At 32.4% G+C, this 22246-nt stretch overlaps 1 protein-coding gene across 1 annotated transcript; it reads left to right on the forward strand.

Annotated features, from left to right (window-relative positions):
* Positions 1-67: 67 nt before the first annotated feature.
* LOC123005283 (gustatory receptor for sugar taste 64e-like) lies at positions 68-18415 on the forward strand. Its single transcript, XM_044398964.1, has 6 exons — positions 68-73; positions 16970-17429; positions 17479-17759; positions 17806-18123; positions 18168-18257; positions 18311-18415. Exons 1-6 carry the CDS (start codon positions 68-70, stop codon positions 18413-18415), a joined length of 1260 nt encoding a protein of 419 aa, XP_044254899.1.
* The last annotated feature ends 3831 nt before the right edge of the window (positions 18416-22246 follow it).

Here is a 22246-nt window from a genome sequence, read left to right on the forward strand (position 1 = left end):
AAGTATTTTGAACACTTATAAATAAAAATTTTGGACAAAAGAGAGAATCAATCTCTAAGGGGGTGAAATGGGGGTAAACGTTTAAACGAAGATATAAATATAAAATTCCTTAGAGGTGTAAAAAGGCACTAAAATAAGATTTTTCTAAAATTTGTTTTTAAAGGAATGGAACGGTGTACACATTTAAAGGAATATAGAAACATAAAATTTGGAAAATATGATCTTTAGAGGGTGTAGAAGTGCACTGTTAAAATTTTGATGAAATAAAGTAGGGTGTAAACGCTTAAAAACAAAATTAGAAACATGAAAAATTAAAATTTTAAGGGTGCAGAAGTGCACTAAGACGACATTTTATAAAAATCCATATTTGACATTTATCCATAAACATAGCCCTTGCAAAGAACGAGACTACTATAGCTGTATCCCATACACAACATAGGTAGTTATTTAGCTTTACAGAGTATCTAAGCCTATGGATCGTTTCCAAGATATAAGCAAAGAAGTAAAAAAAGACACCTTTAACCCCCTCCCCCTCCTCGAGCCCCACCCTCACCCGCGGGGACTTTTGATATATGTCTACCCAAGTTTAAAGAAAGCGTTTAAAAAAATTCCAACTTTCTAGGATTTTTTTTCCACCGATCGCCCTATTTTTGTCTAATTTGACTGGGCTATTAGTAAACATGAAAAATAAAGAATTTTGCAACGGTGGTTTCTTTGTTTATATTTTGGGTAAATTTTGACGCCAAGCCCGATCGTCGTGCCATGTACAAAGTAGTCTGTAAAATTATTAAAGCGTTAAGCCTAATATAGAAAAACACTATATATTTATAAACCAAACTTTATTATAACTTTTCTAAATATTCACCACCACACTGAATACACTTTTGCATCCGTAGGAACCAATTTTCAAAACATTTTTTCCAAATGTTTGGAGGCATGTTATTTACCTCATTTCGGAAAGCTAATACTACTACTACAGCTTCATCCGTCGTGGTAAATCGCATTCTCCGTAGTTTTTCCTTGACCTGAGGGCACATAAAAAGGCATTTGGTGCCAGGTCTGGACTGTATGGAGGATGACCTATTAACTTAATCTTCTCCTGGTTTAAAAGTTCAATAGTTTTTGAAGCGATGTGTGACAAAGCATTGTCTTGATGCAAGATGATTTTTCCTCTCGGTCGTTTTTCTCGTACTTTCTGGATGACCGTAGGCCAAAAATGGTACTAGACCATTCAGCATTGACTGTTTTACTATCCTCCCGTGTCACAATTGCAATATGTCCTGTAACTCTGAAAAAAGAAGCAACCATTTTCTTGTTACAACTTTTTTGCTGATCACTTTTGTTTGTGCATTTTCATTTTGAAATACCCATACTGTTGACTGCTGCTTTTTTTGGGATCATAGGAATATATCCAACTTTTATCACCTGTTACAATGTTATAGACTAACTTAGATGTCCCGTGCGCAAACTGTTTGAGGGTAGGTCGGCACCATTCGGCGTGATCGCTTTTTTGAGTCAAGGTTTGGTTTTAAGAGCGTATTTAGGAATAAATTTGCGAAAATGAGAAAAGAGACCCAACAACTGACGAAGTTGAGATGAATTGGAGGGAGTCAGAAAATTTTTCACAGCTTCAATTTTATCATTGGTATTGGTATCATCAATACTCTCCTGTAGGCATTGTAGGCTTATTAGCCATAAATGTAAACTGAAACTGCACTTTTTTATAACAATTTATAACAATTATCACAGTAAAAAGTAAATAATGCCTTCTAACAATGTCATAACGTCACTTTGACACTAACACTGGCACAACCTACTATTTTCTTAGTTATGACACTGTTGACGGCCATGTGCGTTATGTAATTTTTGAAAAATAAACGATTAACAAAAATAATTACCTATATTTGTGTAAAATAATCTTACAAACTTGCACACTTATTCGATCTGAAAATAAAACAATGCATTTTATCATAACAATGTAAAATCAAGCTTACCCTTTTACAGTTGGCCACATTTTAGGTGTTAATGTGGTCTTATCAAAATCCTTACCTTTTGTACATGGGCAAGGATTTCGGGAGTGCACAATTGCAATGGCATATGGACTCACTAGATGCCTGGTAACGAATTTGGAGTTCAGCGTTTTATACTGCATTAGCTTCTTTGATATGGCTTTTAATTTATTCTTTTTTCGGTACTGGTAAACACAAATACGAGGGGTCTTCCACTACCTCTTTTTTGTACAAGTATTGCCACAATACAGGCATTGTGTGCTGTAAAATATTGTAACTATTGTGTATATTGTTGTAGCATTGTACAGATTGTGCTGTAATGTAAAGTAATGCCTTATACTGCGAGGTAATATTTTATATTGTTAAGTATTGTTTTATATAGCAAACTGGAAAAAAAAACAAAATAAAAAGTAGTAATGCGTCCTACATTCTAAATTCTACATTCTAAAACACATTAGAAGAAAGAGTTTGCACAAAAAAATGCAAAAATAGTTAATCAACTTTATATTTTATGTATAAAGTTAACAATATAATATACCAGGTGAATAAAAAGTATGGAACGAAGCGTTTTTCTCGTAAACTAACCACTTTACAAAAAAATAATTAGTGTAGCGTAAAGTCCAATTAAAATGTGACCATTTATCAAGAATAACATTTTTCGAAATTTCTTTTAGTTTTCGGGTTTTAGAAAAATTTTTTTTTTTAAATGGCAACCCACCATGATAATTTTTTTAATTAAAGATTATGATCTAAAAATGACCTTTAATTAAATAAAATTGTTTTTTAACCAGTACTTTTTTTAAATTAATTGTTAAAGTTGCATTCCGAGCTCATCACGAAGATTTTCCGAACTTAACCGAAGTGGTTGTTTCATGCTTTTCATCATGGGAGAGCGCTGATTTCTATGCAGGTGCTTTAGGGTGGTTTCGAATGGACTAAAAATAGAAGAAAATGATTTGTTTTTACATTTTTTCATCAATCCGGAACCACCCCAAAGCACCTGCACCAAAACCGGGCTCTCCAACGACCATAGTCATGAAACGACTCCCTCGTTCAAGTTCGGAAAATCTTCGTGATGGGCTTGGAACGCAAATTTAACAATTTATTAAAAAAAAGTACTGACTAGAAAACAATTCTGTTTAATTAGAGGTCATTTTTAGATCATAATCTTTAATTAAAAAAATTACCATAGTGGGTTGCCATTTAAAAAAAAAATTTTTTCAGAACTAGAAAACTAAAAAAAAATTCGAAAAATGTTATTCTTGATAAATGGTCACATTTTAATTGGACTTTACGCTACACTAATTATTTTTTTTTGTAAAGTGGTTAGTTTACGAGAAACACGCTTCGTTCCATACTTTTTATTCACCTGGTATATAATTATCAATAAAATAAAAATAAAAATACACTTGGAATATTAAATTAAAAAAAAAACGATTTGTAACTTGTAACAAAACTTTGTTTCACTTTTTTTTGTTGTTTTTCTCTGAGTCAGAGATGGGATTACGAAAAGTCTTGAACGACACACAGTCGATACCAGATAACCGATTTGGTTGAGTATAAACCTTGGTTTCACCTCACTTTACAAAATTTAATCTCATCTGTTATTTGGTACATATCGGCCTTATAACGTTAATAACTATAATAACTCTCGAAGTTTCGAGTAGTTACATTATTTTTTAAATACTTTTGAAGTACAATTGTTAGCAAAGTTTTCATTCTAAATAATAATACATATCATATTGGAGCTTTATAACAAGAAGAAGTGTGTTTAAATTTGTAAGCTAAGGCCTATTTCGAGAGGTTTTTACTAATATATATAGCTTAGTTCAGTTTTTCTGTACAAATGCAACAATGAATTGAAAAGATATTTCTATGATAATAGTTCCCTCAAGAAATTGTCTTATAATCTTTTATGGACCAGTTTCATACTGATTTCGTTTAACATTTCATACAAGAAATATATTTATTATTTTTATTTTATTATTTTTATTTTTTATTTTTTTTTAAATATTTTTTTTCTCATGTTTGTGAAATTGGTCCAATATTTTCGCAAAACCCAATATGAGACCAATGATATAAAAAAATTACAATTGTAACTAAATAGCTACTAAAACAACTAGAGTTTTATAGACAGCTTAAAAATCGAGGTCGTAATTTAAATTCGAGCGACCAGAGGGGGCGAAAATTTAATAAGCTGAGATTTTGAAACTATAAAACTCGTGTTGTCTTCAAGATTTTTTGCAACACTAATATTAAATCAGAAATTTTACTAAATTCAGAAATTATTATAATTATTATGTCAAAATTGACAAAAAATATGCATCAGCGTATTTTATAGACTCACAAGATACGTTGCTATTGACGACGTACTTTATAGTTGAAGCGTATTTTAACGGCAACATAAAAGGTAAGCTTAAATACACCATAGAAACAAATAAGATATTAGTGTTGCAAAAATAAAATTTTTTATTAATATAAATAGTATGTGCGTAACACATATTTTAAAATATTACAAACAAATACAAGAATTACATTAATATTTACATACTGCAAATGCCGTTTTTTATGATTATATTTTCGCAAAACCACTTGTCGATGATGAAGTTTATCTAGCTCTCCAGAATGTATTAGATTACGAAGGCAAATTTCACAATCATATTGTTCCGGAGAAATATTATGAATGACGAAACCTGCCACGTAACTCAATACATTACTGTTGACAGCGTCTGAAGTTTCATCATCGACTGATGGAGGATGCCACTGATCTACACCATGCTGCGGCTCCTGACTTTGATTACGTGCCAGAGTCAGAAAATCTCTAATTGTGACCAGGAGAGGCTCATCCTGTTCAAAATTAGCTCTGTTAGAATGATAGGAGGTGAAATTTCGAAATAGCAAGGATTTATAAAAGGAAAGAAATACCGTACAACTTGGATTCGTATATCGAACTCCATATTGTCTAATTCGACCAAAGCATTATTCTAAAAGGTCTTGACGCCCTTGCGTAAAGGGATGAATAGTCAAGACGATTTAGAGTTTCTTTAATCAAAATAAAACCTTCTAGAGTTCGATTCCACCCGTCTAAACCTTGCTCGTTCCCCAGATTTAGATGTGACGAATTCCATATTGCGAAACATTTCTTTCCCAAATCTCCAACTTTTCTCATGTTCTTCTCCTACCATTGAAAGTAGGGGTTTTCCGGGAACGTTACCAAAGCCTCCATTGACACTATCAAAAATGTCATCTAAGATGGAAAAGAAGCGAGAAGTATGGCGTGCAAACTGAATCCCTCTACGCTGAGATCAACAAAAATATCTATACCAGTAGCTACGCTTTTGCTGAAAACTTGGGTACATAAGGAATCCTTCATTTTCCTGATTTTCTCAGGAAAGACGTGTTCGTCAGAAAGTTTTCTCATGACCCGATAGTTTCCGCGTTGCGTCTGATCGGTATGCCTCTATTAAATTTGACCATTTTGCCACTTTTACCCGGCCATCGTCAGGATCCCTGTAGCGTACGTCTTGAGCATGTTGTTTCGTAAACTCTTTAAAAGATGAGGAGGATCAAATAATGGAATTACAGTAGAACCGTCTACCATAATTACATTTTCATTGACCTCCTCATTTTTCAAAGAAGCTTGTCTTTGTGTCTCAACAAGGAGCATATCTACAGCCTTGACATTTGTGGTTCCTTGATCACAAACAGAAGCAATTACCACTAGACCAGCAGCTGTAGCTTCTCGTATAATATTTTTGTAGAAGCGAACAATGCTCGCGGGTTTCATGGAAGATTTACAAAAAGCAAAGGCAACAGTTTTTGTAAATATCTCTCAACATAAAAACACAAGCATGGCCCGCTACTGATTTGGTCTCTCGCAAACCGTCATTCCAACCATCATCGTCAAAACCAATCACGCGGTCTTCATAAAGCAAATAACTCAAATGAGGTTGCAAAGCCACCTCATCAAAGGTAAGAATACAAAAACGACTCTTGTCGTTTATTTGACCTATTTGCTTTTTGAGGTCCTGAAGGATTGGTTTTAATATGCCTGGTTTGATTGGAATGTCTTTTAGGGTTGCTTTGAGAGTACTGACTGATGGGAGGGCAAACCATTTAGGCATTTGTTTATACGTTTTTGGACTACACTTCCACCAGGCAAGTGCATCGGCTTTGTCCTCAAACGTAAAACGCCTGCCTTGCGATTTGCGCCTCACATTTTGCAGTTGACTCTCAATAAATCTCCTCTGCACTTTTGGCTGTTGATATTAAACCACTTAAATTATTTCTAATTTGTCTTCTGGTGTCGTTGCGGCGGCGTTTTATCCGGTTCACACGCTGTTGAAGCCGTCTTGCAATGTCATACATTTTTCGTTTTCGTGTGTTCAAATCTCGAGACGACTTCAACCCGATTTTATAAAGTATAGTTTTTAAAAATACTATATGTTTATTTTCACATAGACATACACCCAGAAGTTGATGGCTTTAGCTCATCAGGATCATTATCTAAGAGGCTCAACCGAGGGCTCATCCTTTCAACAGGTGCACCTAATTACAAATATACAGGATTAGTCACAGGAGAGTTACTTTGAAAATTAATTAGTTTGCAACCAAAAATACCTTTAGCGTATGTAACTGGATATAATATATTATTTAAATTAATTTAGTAATCAATGTGAGCTGGATGAAAATGAGTGAAGTCGTCAAAATGACAAGTAATTGTCTACTGCTTTAAGGACTCTAATTTCATTTTCTGGGCCAGTAGCAGTCCTCTAACGGGGTCTTGTCGTAACTTGGCTTCCAGTTTTCTAAATGTTTCAGGAACCGAATGCATTCGATTTGGATACCTCTCCAAGTACAGAGCTGCTATCGCAGCAGCATTTTTCTTGCATTCTCCTTGGATTAAAAACATATCCACTTTTTCGTTATTTGTGTAATAATTCATTGTATTAACGAAAATTGACTGTTACTTTTTAAATGTCAAAATGAAAAGATATGTAAAGTATTCTTGGATTCAATTTTATAATTTTTAAAAATGAGGAAGCTAGACGTCTATGTGAATTGTATAATGGGTTGCTGCCCAAATTATTTCAGAAGTAACTCTCCTGTGACTGACCCTCCATGTTTCTTGTGCATACACAAAATGTGATAGATAATAATTATTAGTTACAATAATTAATAATAGACATTATTATAATATTAATTAATAATTTGAAATTGATGCTATATATTAGTGTAGTGTTAAAAAAACTCAAATGTTGTGAAGTACCCTACCTGTAACTGGCAATTGAGCCACGCTATGTACAAAAGAACCCGATGTACATCCATCATGCCATGCTGAATATTTGACCTGAAATAATAATTATTTATTGTAAGAGTGTGTTAGGTAGCGTTTTATCCATGCAAGAATGTTTAATCGCGAGAACGTCAGTTCGAGCGGTTAATTTTCTTAAGTGGATAAAACGAGACTAACACACGACTGCAATATAACGTTTTATCCACAATCACAGGCCCAAATTATTCCAAACTTAATTAAAAATTAAACTGACATTTAAACCTCGTGCCAAAGTGCTTTCGGTTAAACGTAGTAAGCTGTTACGCGGTACGCTGGTTACTAACAGTGGAATAAAGTTACTTTATTCCACTAGTGGATAAACTGGTAGTTGATACACATCTAAAGTGTGGAATAAAGTCTCTTTATAGTGTGATTGTGGATAAAAATTAATTAATATTTAAATAAAAAAATCATTACTAAAAAAATTATTATTATTGATTGCTGATTGTTGTTAAAAACTAAATGTCCTAGCCCTGATAGGATGCGGTGAATATCTAATCTTAGGTAAAATACAAAGTTTTCCTGAAGTAATATCGATTTGAGTAGCCTAAAATTAAAAAACTCATTAATTAACATTATGTAAAAAAATCAAAGTAAATAATAACAATTAATTCTGCATATTTTAATAAACCAGGTTGTTAATGTATTTGTAATTTGTAATCTCTTAAACTGAAAAGTGACAAACTACCTTCAGTTACATATTATGTACTTAAATTACTAACTGAACATTTAAATGTTTCGCAAAGTGTTTCATAAATAACAATTTCATCAAAATTGTAATTTTATTACCATATTTTCAGAGACAAGCATCTGTGTAAATATATTTGCTTATACTAGGTGAATAAAAAGTATGGAACAAAACGCTTTTTGCTTAAACTATTTATTTTTTGAAAAAACTAATTGATGAATAAATAAAGTACTAGAAAAATGTGACGTTTTATTAAGAATAAAATTTTTCGAATTTTTACTTTATAATTTATTTTTATCAGTTTTTTTAAACAAAAGTTCATGATTTAAAAAATACCACTTGGTTCCACACTCTATATGTAAAAACCCTGTATGTATTTATTTATATCTTCTACTGGAGTTACTCTTTTTCGTGGACTATAAAACCACATTGTTGATAATTCCACATCTTCTTTTTCTGGAGTAGAAAAAGACATATCAGTGGTGGTATTAGTAACTTCTGGTGAAAGATCAATTTTCATCTGATCTGAAGAATGTTATGGGTTGAGAAAATTAAGAATAAAACCTAAGTTTCAAAATCTTACCCACTTTTGATACCGACACCGACGACGCATGTTTCCGCAACTCCTCACTGCTATATTCGTACGTGTATCTTTCTTTAATTAACAAAAAGTAAGAACGTGATGTTATTATTTAACTGAACTTACCTTGACAAATATTACGAGAAGGCAATGTTATTATTAGTTATTATTATTATTATTGTTATTATGAAATTATAAATCGCAGAGGATGTCCTATTTTGCGATTTAGTACAAAGTTAAAAGTTCGCTTTTCAAAATATTTGTGTCTTTATGAACAACTAAGTATAAGTCGTCATTATAAGTATATTAATGTAAAAATAATTTTAACAGATTATTTGTTAAAATTGTCGTAAGTTTTTTTTAAAGAAATACACATTTTCAGTCTCAACAATTTGGTTGTTTAATTTGTTCCACTTATCAAAACTTCTGTTTGTTAAAAAGTGTTGGCGCCTAGTGGTTTTAAATGCCTCTTTTTGTATTTTAAATTTATTTTCTCGAAGTCTTGAACTGTCAGCAAGTTTTAAAAACGTATCAGTAGTTTCTGGCATTAAGGAATGTGTAATGCGATAAATTTGTATAAGATCGGCTCCATCTTGTCTATCTCCGAGTTCTGGAATTTTCAATAATTTAAGTCGTTGACAATATGGAAGGGAAGCTAAGCTTGGAATCCATCTAAAAAATACCCTTATTTAAACGTTAGTATTTGACAAATTAATTCAACTGTCAAATAATYGAAAAATAAAAGAAAAATTAAAGATAAGAAAACAGAAAATTGATATTAAACTTACCAGTTTAGTAATTATACAAGTACAAAAGAGTACTTCACAAAAATAACGCTGAGAAGAGAGGTTAGAAACTGCAAGAGCTCATGAATAACACGTCCGCGCACGTCAAGCGAAGAAACTAACAGCCTTTTAACAGACCGGAGCTCTTAATTTGGTCGGGCAAAAAGTGGTGGCTGCACATGCGGGCTCTTTTGTAAATTTCACCCGAACTTAGCTTTATAACAGATTTTTGTTCGGTAGCTTCCACCCACAATCTGAAGCTCTTTGGCTCCTTTTCCGGACGCGGAAACCTAAAGAGAGGCCCAGATTTAAATGGGCAGCCCACCACAGAACAAATTCGTTTATGGAAACTCATTCTAAACAATTAGCAATTATGATCGTAGTTTAGTACAAAAATCAATTTTACCCCAAATCCCAGGAATTTATTTTACAAATAAAACTTAATTTTGTGGTTTTTCTTGGATTGACAGTTCAAATTTTGAAATCATGACCAACTTGTTTCAAATTTCAATCCCGCACACTTCACGCTGATAAATTGGATTTCTTTCTTTTATTATAAAAAAAGCTGGAACCTAAACTTGTTGTTTATGTTGTGTGTCTATACCTATCGTCTACCTTTGAATGAATATTTAAAATAAAAATAACATTTGCATAAAATAAATAAACTTTATTATGAGGCTGCTTATGGCGACCTCTGACGGCCGGGCCATAACTAAAATTATCGAAAACGGTCTTGGCTATACTAGTCGGCTACCCCTGGGTGTGACAAATAAAATTTTTGGAAGCAAACCTATCGGGTTTTCAAACAATGCGATGTCTAAAATATTTTCAATTCCGTCAGGATCATTATCACTCGTGAAATACCCTGTATAAAAGTTCATTTCGCACCTTGCGTCGATTACTACTTTCTTAAATGACATTACTTTGAACTGAACATTAGTTTGTAATTATTGAAGTCATATTAATTATCACCATTTGGAATTGAATGTAAAGACCACAAACTAGAAGGTAATAAATCTTTGTTTTTATTTCAAATTTTTTCAAATAGATTTTGTTTGTTATTCAGATCAGCTATATTTAATTCCTCCACTAAAATAAATAAGCAAATTATTATTATTTATTGATAATATGATAATTATTAAAAACAGCAATCGAAAAAAACTGAGTTTAGTGTTGTTTTTTAATTTTTTGTTGCTTTTCTGATTCGTTTATCTTGTGGTTTAAATTTAACAACATTGGAACATTGGAAAAATAGTACTGCTTCTTCTTCTAATTTTGATCCTTTACAGTAAAAATACTGTCTTTTCGGAATTATAGGATTAGGCAACATTTTCCGTGGTAGGTATCGGAAATAAAGATAATTTTTCATTATTTTTAGCATAGCCACTTTTAAAATTGGACACACAATATTTTCTTCCCATTTCAAAATGTATAAACATGGATTAGAACAATATAAAATTGCTGAAGTAACCACCTCAAGTGTACTTTATTAGGCGTACTTTCGGGAACGAATGGCCCGCATATGTGCTCAGTGCCCAACCGCTAACCGCCCAACATTTGTGACCAAAATAGGATAAAATAAACTCCTAATATTTTTATTATTTGGACATAAAAAACTTTAAAAGGTTAATATTTTATTTACGTGAACACCAAAGTAAAGTTTTCAAGAATGTAACAAAATACTTTCAAAATAATTTTTTATACTGCTAATGTCTTAGTTATACAAGGAACTTCGTATTCTTGAAATGCGTCTAGTATTTCAATATCACAATCGTTTGTTAGATTTATAGTGTTATTGTTATTGCAGTCATTCATTTTGTTTGCTCCTATAGATAGGCCGGCTTGTGGCCTTATTCGTCGGAACAAAATTACGAAGGACCACGTGGTTTAGATCAAGTAATACATATATTGGATAACAAACAATAATTACAACACGAAATTAAAGCCAAAATTAAACGCAAATGGGGACGGTACTGTGCCTTGGTTCCGGTTACTGGCGGAGAGTCGAAAGGCTGGGGACGGTCTGGTTTCTATGCCCGGTGGGGAGTCGAAGGTCGATGGTAGTTGAAGGATGATGACGACGAAGATAGTTCTAACAACAAGCTTCCAAAACTACGCTACACAGTCATTTTACCACGAAGATGGTTCTAACAATACGAAGATGATTCTAACAACACGAAGATGATTCTAACAACAAGCTTGCGAAAAGACCTACCCAGTCGTTGTTACAACAAACGCTTGACGACGACGACTCTCTAGATTTTCCCACTTGACAACGGTTGTTATGACGACAACTTGGCAACGAGTATCATGACGACAACTTGGCAACGGGTGTCATGACGGCACGAAAAACATTTCCTTAGAGTTACATTTTTCCAGCATCCTTTCTTCCTTTCAGTAACTTTAAAGTCTTTACTACAATTTTTTTTTGCATAATTATCCACTCGAATTCGAAGCAGAGCCTCTAGCATTTGATTTGCATTTTATTTCGTACTTTATATGTGACTGTATTCATTATTAAGAAATCTCTTTCAACTACAGCGTTACTACTTGGTAATGGCAAAACTTTTAAGTCAAATCTAGCAATATTTTCAAATGCAGACTGGCCTCCTGCATTCTTGTGTTTACGCAAGGCGAAAATGTTAGAATATTTTTCAATACAGCATCACCCTTGTTATGAGGTTTCTAACGCTGTATCACAAGTAGGGTCGTGATTTAAAATTTTCAATTTGGGGTTGCTGTGGCTTCACAGTGGAGGTGGAGGTGCGACCGACGCTTACCATGACATTTTGATTCCACCTAGAAACCACCGAAACGAGTTGGAGTGATTCTCAATAACTTTTTTAGCTTTAGGGATATTACCGATTGCAAATTTTAAAATTGACACCCTGTATAATTTAAGGACAGAAATGCAATAAATGTTTTCCAAATTACTTTTTTGATAAGAGACATACAAACACTTGGGACACATGTACTTAACATAGAATTAACAGAACAAGTTAAAATAATATATAACGTCAGCTTGGAGTTAGACATAACAATATTTTTGATAAAACCAGGCCATAGAGACATAAACATAAAATGAGCAAAACACATGAGACCAGCACAAACAACTAGATGAACACTGGATATCGATGTAACATTACATTGGTTGTGTTTTGCACCTCTGTCCTGACTCTCTTGTTGGCAGAATTAGCCATATTAACTGCATCTGGGGTTTCATTGCGTAGTGAACGACTTCCTTTACTCATTTACTTTTCACTTATAATTAGACGAGAGCTTTTTTTTCGAAGTAAACTTGACATTTTAATGAGAATTTTGTTTTTCTGGCAGTTCTTTGAGTTAAATTGCCTAAAGGAAACAAAACTGGAATTAAAAATGACAAGTTTTCTTCGTAAAAAAAAGCTTGAGTGTAATTACGACAATTTAATGAATACGTAAATCACTAAATTGACTAATAAGGTGTAAATTAGTTTATTTAATTTAATGGAAAGTACAATTATTAAAAACACAATTCTCATAAACAATTTGATTTTCAGAACTGCCTTGTTTTTTGTTAATAGTTTGCTGCATGCTGGTATTTTGAGCGGTGTTAGTAACTGTTTCCTCGATGGTAGTACGAATGGACCCAATAATGTCTCTATGAGGTTCTTGATCTAACTGAAGGTACGGTTTTAATGACCTTGGATTGTTATGTGCCGTAATTTCCACAAGTTTTTGTTCACCTATACCACTCCTGCACAATTCAGTTACGGCGGCAGCTCGATTAGAATGGTTCGTAATTTTCACCCGCTTGACATCAAGTCCAATACTTTTCCCTGAAGATTTGGTCCATTTAGAGATTTCATTTGTCAAATCGACGTACTTTTGAATTCACTGTATTGCGAAGCACATTATTGTTGATGGCTTTTTCAATTTCTGTACTCGAAGATTTTCCAAAGCGCGACATTTTCACAGGTTAGATACTGAAAATGCAAGTTTGAGAAAAATATGTTTTTTGTTTGATGATGCAGACCTACTAAATTCAGAGCTTTCAAAAGCTAGGTTCCGTTTTGTCGCTGTAATAGTTAAGGCAAACTTTTGTCGCTGGCATAGTGATAAAAACACCGCGGCTTATGGGATTTTTAGTGTATGAAAAAAATTGTCAACCTAAAACATAAAGCGGTAGGATAAAAAAAGTATCTTTGTAGGACCCATGACAACAATTCATAGGCATTAAGATTAATAATCTTCATCCACAGTCACTCTATAAAGAGACTTTATTCCACACTTTCGATGCGTATAAAGTACCAGTTTATCCACTAGTGGAATAAAGTAAGTTTATTCCACTGTTAGTAACCAGCGCATCGCGTAACATCTTACTACGTTTAACCGAACGCACATTTGGCGTGACGTTTAAATGTCATTTTAATTTTCAATTAAGTTTGGGATAATTTGAGCCTGTGATTGTGGATAAAACGTTATATTGCAATCGTGTGTTAGTCGCGTTTTATCCACTTAAGAAAATTAACCGCTCGAACTGACGTTTTCGCGGTTAAACATTCTTGCGTAAATAAAACGCTATCTAACACACTCTTACAATAAAATAAATAACGATTATGGTTTGACACTGTGCGAATTTTCAATTTTTGGCTTGTGTAAACACTATTATGAAATTAATAATAAAAGATGGCCATTGTACCTGTTGTGGCCACAATAAACTTTTAACGTACTACATTTAGCTGTTTGAACAGCTAACCAATCTTCCTCACACCTAAGCGAAAACATTCTGATGGTTAGCTATTCAAACAGCTAAATGTAGTTCGTTAAAGATTGATTGTGGCCACAACAGGTACATAAATTTAATATGACCACAAACGGTGCTTCTACCCTAATAATTTATATTAATTTATACACGTTTTTTGAGTAACTTTAACTATTTTTTTTTAATGAAAATTAACACTCACAAGTATGTTAATATCCACTAATTAATCTACCCCTAAAATTTGATAGGCAAGTACTTGTAGCGGTTTCTCCTCTCTTTCACCGATTGCACTTTTCTCTCCCTGTTTATCTCACAGTAATCTTATTTCGTTATATCACTATTGCACTCACCTAATCAAATATGCTTATGTCAAATCTGACACAGCATATGATTGAAGTCATAGAATAAACCTTAGTGAAGTGCTAAACCTCCACAAATTCGGCAGATCATGATTGCTGTTATAAAAAATATGATTATAAATGTCTATAGCAAACTAATAGGAACCTATCAGGACACATATAGTAAATTGTAAAATGTGTAAATAAAACATGAAATGAATATTTAATAGTTTATCACAAGCGGTTATTGATAATTAATAATAAAAAATATTACATTAATGCTTGAGGTTTGGAAATTACACTTGAAGCAATGAAAATCCATAATATTTGAACTAAAATAATAAATCCTCCAAAACAAAACTATTACTTTTTAAATTCAAAAAGCAGTTTACATCAAATGTATTTTAAGCAAAACAGATTCTGATTCTGTTGATTCTAATAACAGACTACTTAATTTACAGTATTTATTTATGACAGTGGGTGATCCTTTAACGGATCCATTGTAAAAATATTTAAAAATAGGTCGAAATCTTAAAAAAAAACAAAGTGTTCTGAAGGGGCCTTACAAGTAGTAAGTATATTTAGCTCGTCGCCAATTTCTGGCGACCTAGGCATCAATCAAAGACTGTTGTTTCGTTAGCTCTTTATTTATCACAGCCACTCTCGGCGGCGATACATACGTGACTGTCTTTTCATATTTATCGTACAAAAACTCAATGTGGCAAGCCAATGAATAACAAGAAATTAATAATAAATGATTCAGTAACATGAATTTATTTAGTTGGTCGATCTCCACAGTCATTGAATAAATACATTTTTAATGTAATTCTTAGTTAGTTGTTTAACAAAAAAACACTCACTCCATCTTGACAAAATAGTATGATATGTTATTAGAAGTAAAAGTGATTGTTTATGTAGCAAAGTCGAATGTTCATTTTGCCGAACGGAGTGAGGCAGATGATTCAGCTGAGCCATATAAACTTACTTTTACTCCAAATAACATATACTATTTTATCGGCAAATGATTCAGATGGAGGGAAAAGAGCAACACACCAATAATCAAGTAAATCACCTCAATAATCAGGACGCATTGCAATAAATCATAACAAACGTCACGCGTCAGTTTCGAAATTTGTGTTGAGATTTTCGTAAGTGTTGATTGATTTAACTGGTGAATAACTAGTGTAGTTTATAGTGCAAAATGTCGAATTCTGATAATCTACCTTGTACCTCTCCAGAAAATGCTGAAGCAGTGAAAGAGACAACATTGGTAAATTTCAAAGTAAGTGTCAAGTAAAAGTAAAAACGCTTAGACGAAAACCGTGTTTTTACTCCATGTCTGATAGGTAAAACTTTAACTTGTGTCAGCCAGTCATAAAAGCGTCGTTTTTCTGACGTTTGCGGATAAAAGATTTTTTATAAATAATAAATTTGACGACACCCTAGCCAACGGGGCAAACCATTTGAAACTAATTAATTATTGCAATAATGATAAACTTAAATTTATTTTTTTTTACTAAAATATTCAATCAATGAAAAATGAAATTTTGAAAATTGAAATATTCTTCTAAGATATGGCGGCAAACTTTCATGTACTAAACACTGGTTAATTTCAACAGTCACTAATTTTTGTAATATCAATCGTTTTACTTTAGCTTCTTGTTACTGCAGACAAATAAAAGTTCATGGAGGAGTAAGTATTTTTTTAAATGTTAGCTCATGCTTGAAGGATCTTTTATTTTACGTTAGTAAAAAACCAGCTGATTTTTCACAAACCTTTTTTTATTGATGAATAAGTTGACTCTTGATCTGCTTTTTAAAAAAACAGTATCCATAGAGTTAGTTACAAACCACAATAATCGTAACAGACTATCAAATAACAACAATGTAGAAGAAAATGACACAAACTCGTACACAAAATGTCATTCTTCAATGGGTCAATACCCAATTACCCAATGGTAATCAGCGAAACTTAGTAGTGGCACGCTGATGAGTCAAAAGTCAAACCACTTTCAGTTTTAAAAGGATCATAACACACATTATAGAATTAAATATCCTTTGGGTCGCCAACGACCTAGTGAGCGTAAATAGATTTTAATTAATATTAATTCAAGCATAACAGTTTTTTTTTAAAGATTGCTAGCGCTATAGTTTTCTATAAGATAGTTTTAACGCACTTCAATGAAAGGTTATTGGAAACTGTTTGTGAATAAATAGATTCTAGTTCCGTTTACATCTGACTATAAATATTTGTTTGTGTAGGAATTATTATTGATTAATACAGGAAAATTTTATCCTTGTGTTTGTTTGTTTAAGGTATTTAACGATACTGATGAAAATCATAAATTTATTATGGGAAGTTTCCATTAGGGTGGGAAACTAAACTAAATCAATCAACTAAATCAACTAAATCAATTCTTGAAAGACGACTGAAATAACATGTTTACAAAAATAAATTAAGTCTCATTTATGTTATTTGCCTTTCTGAAGTCACCCAGAAATATGGAAAAATCGTTAAAAATTGTTCCCTTGTCTTTCGGCAAAAACAACCTCCACAAGTCTTTTAGTAAAATGTTGATTGTTGCCCAAATTTTCGGATTTTTGCCGGTGCAAGGCATTCTAGGCCCCGATTATCGTTCTTTACATTTTTCTTGGAAGTCGGTCCGAGTTATATACTCAGTTGTTACACTTCTTGGAACTTGTCTTATCTCCAGTTTTCAAATTCAGAAAATCGCTACTGAAGGACTAGATTTATTGGAAATTAATCGATTGTTCTTTTTGCTGATCGGAGTTGCGGCCGCACTTTTCTACTTAAATTTAGCCAAAAAGTGGCCAATGTTTCTGAAGGACTGGTGTGTTGTTGACTCAAAATTTGCCAGTTATGGGTGGCCCAATGGACTCAACAAAAGGTTGCATATTTTAATGATGGTTTTCATGTTAACTGCTTTAGGTAAGCATTACTTGAGAATGTGTTACCCATTGGATAGAAACATTTTTAGTGGAACATATTTTGTTCCAAACAAACAAGCTTGTGTTATCTTTGGAATGCAATAATAGTACTGCTGAAGGCTTTACGTATTTTCTTAGTAATATGTCTTTTTCACATATTTTTTCCTTGGTGGAATATGATATTTATAAAGGTCTGGTTTTGCAAACTATAAATTTTCAGATTACTTTCATTTGGACGTATAACGATATATTTCTAATGTTGATAAGTACGGCCCTGGCTTATAGATTTGGCCAGATAACCCGAAGAATTGCATCGGTGGCTAAAGAAAAGGTATAGAAAAAAAAATCAAAGAAAAAATATTTGAGGAAAGTTTTAGATTAAAAATGAGTTTATTTGGAAAACTTTGCGAGAAGATTACACTAGACAATGCAGACTTGTAAAAAAAGTCGACGAAGAAATCGCTTATATTGTTCTATTGACATTCGCATCTGATTTACTATTTATATTAGTTCAACTTTTTAACAGTTTGAGACATATGAGGAATAATATACAACGATTATATTTCTGCTGGTCTTTTGGACTTTTAATAACACGAACTTTTTGTTTATGTCTATTCGGTTCTAAAGTTCACGATGAAAGCATTAAACCATTGTTAACATTGAATTCAGTACCTACCGAAGTCTATAATCTGGAGGTAAGTTCATAATGGTGAGAAAACGAGATTAAATCTTTGTTTAGATTCAGAGATTTATTCAACAAATTGCAAATAGTGATATCGCAATAACTGGAAAAAATTTTTTTAGTATTACCAGAGGGTTAATTCTTAGCGTAAGAGATTGACTGTGGAGAAAAATTGTGGTAAATAAATTATATTTTTGTAGATTGCTGGAGCTATAGTAACTTATGAATTAGTTTTAATTCAATTTAATGTTAATTTATTAAAGGAGGAACAAAGACAAGAAGGCGCTTGTCCAATTTACGTTTAATTTTACAATAAAACAAAATTAATTGAGTCAATTATTATTTTGTATTAATTAAAGTTGTTTAACGGGGAATGGACCGGGTAATCAAATTCAACACTTCAGCAGACGTTTTGGTTTAGAGAAATCACAGAAATTTCTAATGTTATACAGGCTGTTTCAACTAAACCCCACGTTAGAAGTATTGGGAGTTCTAACAGTTATATTCATCTAAAATTTTGATTATGCCATAATCGTTTATATCCTGCTCAATGAAAATATTTTTAAGATGGCAACACTTCTGGTTACACCGGAAATGGGTATCAACTTTGTTATTTTTAATAGAAAGTTATGTTTTTTGTTGCTTTTTTGGATTATTCGAGTGATTTTGAGAAAGTTTTTATCAGACTTCTCTATACCTAAATTTAAGCGTTTTTGAAAGATTTAGAGTTTTTGGAATTTTTTAAAATTGCATCTTCCTCTACAAAAATCGATAACTACTATTTTTTTATTATTTAGAAATTGTACTTGGGCATATGAAAAGAAAGATTATATCTTTCGTGTATTTATAATCAAACAAATTATTAACAAACCTCTAAAATTTAAGGTTACGTTTGGGAAACTTTAAATACTGAATTTTTTCTCCATTAAATGAAAGAGAATTTAATTTTGCATCGTTCTGTACCAACATTCCCTATACCTAAATTTATTGATTTCCAAGTTCTTTTGACTTTTTTTGCAGTGGAAGAAATTTATTACTATCCTTGGTAGTTTTCGCATAATTTGCAATGGAAATGTTTGTCACTGACTATTTCATTCATTTACATTTTGGCCAATAGCATCTCGTCATTCAACAATGAGTAAAAAATTTCAATCGATAAAATTGATGAAAACAAAATTTTATCACCTTCACCTCATATTTAGAGCCAATGAGTGAAGGGTATTTACGAACAAAATCGAAACCAAGCCAGTTTTCAAGTGATAAAATTTTACCTCATGGTAACAGTCTAGACAACTTCTGTCGTTTTAAATATTTTGATAGTTATTTTATTTAATTTGAAAAAAGAATGAAAACACGCGATTTGGGAATGTATCAATTCCTGACATTACACTTGCAAGTTCATTAAGTGTTCCCCAAAACACGATCAAGACGAAGGTTTGTATATGGAAGCAATTCTCTCAGTTCTGGCGAAGAAAGAAATTATGAGCTGACTGCCGATACTCCAATAAATCGTCTAGCAGAAATTTTACAACACTGGGCGTTTAGAGAGCTTACGAGGTACCTTATCAACAATACAGTCAGAAACTCATGTTTACAATAATTGTACATTTAATATTTATAATAAATAGTTGTAGACTTGAATGTGTAGTCTTATTCATGAAATAGTCCCCCGAATACCATTCGTGGTAAAATTTGGTCTGGCAAAATTTTTCGATTGATTTACTCRAGTTTTTGTTTGCCAATTTGGYTCRTGACATKGTTCAAAAAYCTCTCGTCTGCGACTCGAGGTTTTTCTAACAATGTCACTCGATAAATTGCTATGCAACAAACTCTCGTACAATCTGAAAATTTTGCCGACAAAATTTTAACACTTATGATATTACTACAGAAAAAACGCCAGGTTTTTTTTACAATAATTGTGTTTTTCTTTTCTTAAATACAAATTAAATTTATTTAATCTAAATTTGAATAACTTTGATATTCTATTTTTTTCTTATTTCTATGACAACCTATGCTATAAACTAGCTATGGCTGATGGATTTCTCACAATATCAAAAGAAGTTACTATAACTTTTAAACTATCAAACATAGGTATAAGGAATGTTAATACAGATCGATGCAGAATTAAATTTTCTTTCATTTAGTGAAGAAAAAATTGGGGTGTTTTATTTAGACGAATTGAGTTAAGGGTATTTGAAGTTTCCTAAACGTAACCTTACATTTTGACGGTTTGTTAATTATTTTTCCAATTATGAATACACCAAAGGAATAATCTAGCCTTTTCTCTCTCGTATACCTACCTAAATACTGTTTCAACATAATAAAAAATGGTTATCGATGTTTGAATGGGAAGATTGAAATCCAAAAAAAATTAAAAAGATCTAAATACTTCGAAAACGGTTAGGGAAAGCTAATGAAAACTCTCTCAAAATCACTTAAGTAATTCAATAACGCAATAAAAAACATAACTTTCTATTTAAAATAACAAAGTTGATATCTACTTCTGGTGTAACAGGAAATGTTGAAAGTATTTTCATTGAGCAGAACCTAACCAATTATGGCTTTAAAATTTTGATAAATGTCATTATTAGAACTCTGAATACTTCTAATATGGGGTTTAGCCGCAACAGCCTGTATAGGAAATACCACGTAACAATTATTGCAATAAATGCTATACATTGGACAAAATAAACAATATTTATGTAATAGCATATTATATATATATATTAGAAGTATTCAGAGTTCTAATAATGACATTTATCAAAATTTTAAAGCCATAATTGGTTAGGTTCTGCTCAATGAAAATACTTTCAACATTTCCTGTTACACCAGAAGTAGATATCAACTTTGTTATTTTAAATAGAAAGTTATGTTTTTTATTGCGTTTTTGAATTACTTAAGTGATTAATAATAATATATATATTATTCGTATGACAAAATAATTAATAATTTTCTTTATAAGTTGCGCTGATCATGAGAAAGCTGTGAATTACACTATTGTACTTAGTACAACTGATAAATGATACTCAATTTGCACTAGTACAGTTAATTACCCAGCTGCAAAACTCACAACCATCTTTATAAACTGTTAATTTTGCTTAAGCACTGAATTACACTGTCCGATAACAAGTGGATTCTTGTAAAGCCGCCTTCTAATTTAGTCAGTCGGCATTCTTCAACTATGTGTTCTACGGTTTCTGCTGCTTCTTTACACTGACAAATTGGATTTTCAACAGCATTCCATTTGAACAACATAGATCGACATCGCGCATGACCGGTTCTTATTCTGTTTAATTTCGTCCAAACCCATCTAGGTTGATCCATTCCGGGTACTGCAAGAGTTGGATCTTCTACCAGGTTCTTGTTAAAGATTTCCAGATTGTACCACTGCCTGCGCCATTCATCTTTGATGTTAAAAGTTTCAATATGTGGTATTTCCGTCCAAAAAGGTCTTCTAGACAGTCTATTTTCAGGGAATAATAGTTCTTCCCAGATGGAAAAATTTTCCTGGAATGCTTTGTATTTCACCCATAGCTTTTTCAGTTGTTCTTTTCTTCTAAGTGCAGGTGGTGAAATATGAGAAAGGACGGGCAACCAATCTGTTGGTGTAGATTTTATTGTACCAGTAATGATGCGCATCGCAGTGTTAAGCTGGACGTCAACCTTCTGTGTGTGGACACTGTTCAGCCATACCGAGCTACAATATTCTGCAGATGAAAACACCATTGCCAGAGCCGATATACGAAGAGTGTTTGCATGTGCCCCCCAGATGGATCCAGCGAGTTTGGATAAAATGTTCATTCGTGTTTTTAACTTTTGTTTTAGTTTCTCAAGGTGGCTRTTRTAGGTGAGAGATCTGTCYAGTGTAACTCCTAGATAGACGGGGTTATAATTATGTTTTAATTTAACTCCATTTATAAGGACATTCAGTTTTCTCTCTTTCTCTGAGTTACAAAGATGGAAACAAGAGACTTCTGTTTTAGATGGGTTAACACATAATCTCCATTTCTTAAAATAACCATACATAACATTGATATCACTTGTAAGGTGTTGTTCTAATTCAGTGAATTCTTTATGTTGATAAGCAAGGGCAATATCATCCGCATAGATAAATTTTTTCGACAATGTTGTTGGTA

This window comes from Tribolium madens, unplaced genomic scaffold (genome assembly GCF_015345945.1).
Source record: "Tribolium madens isolate multiple individuals breed KSU strain unplaced genomic scaffold, Tmad_KSU_1.1 Scaffold_20;HRSCAF=117;Tcas5.2_LG4, whole genome shotgun sequence".
Taxonomy (NCBI): domain Eukaryota; kingdom Metazoa; phylum Arthropoda; class Insecta; order Coleoptera; family Tenebrionidae; genus Tribolium; species Tribolium madens.

Coding starts and splice junctions, on each gene's coding strand:
- LOC123005283 (XM_044398964.1), top strand. Junction 17,430..17,478: donor TTTCATGTTAACTGCTTTAG/GTAAGCATTACT, acceptor AAACATTTTTAG/TGGAACATATTTTGTTCCAA. Junction 17,760..17,805: donor CATCGGTGGCTAAAGAAAAG/GTATAGAAAAAA, acceptor GGAAAGTTTTAG/ATTAAAAATGAGTTTATTTG.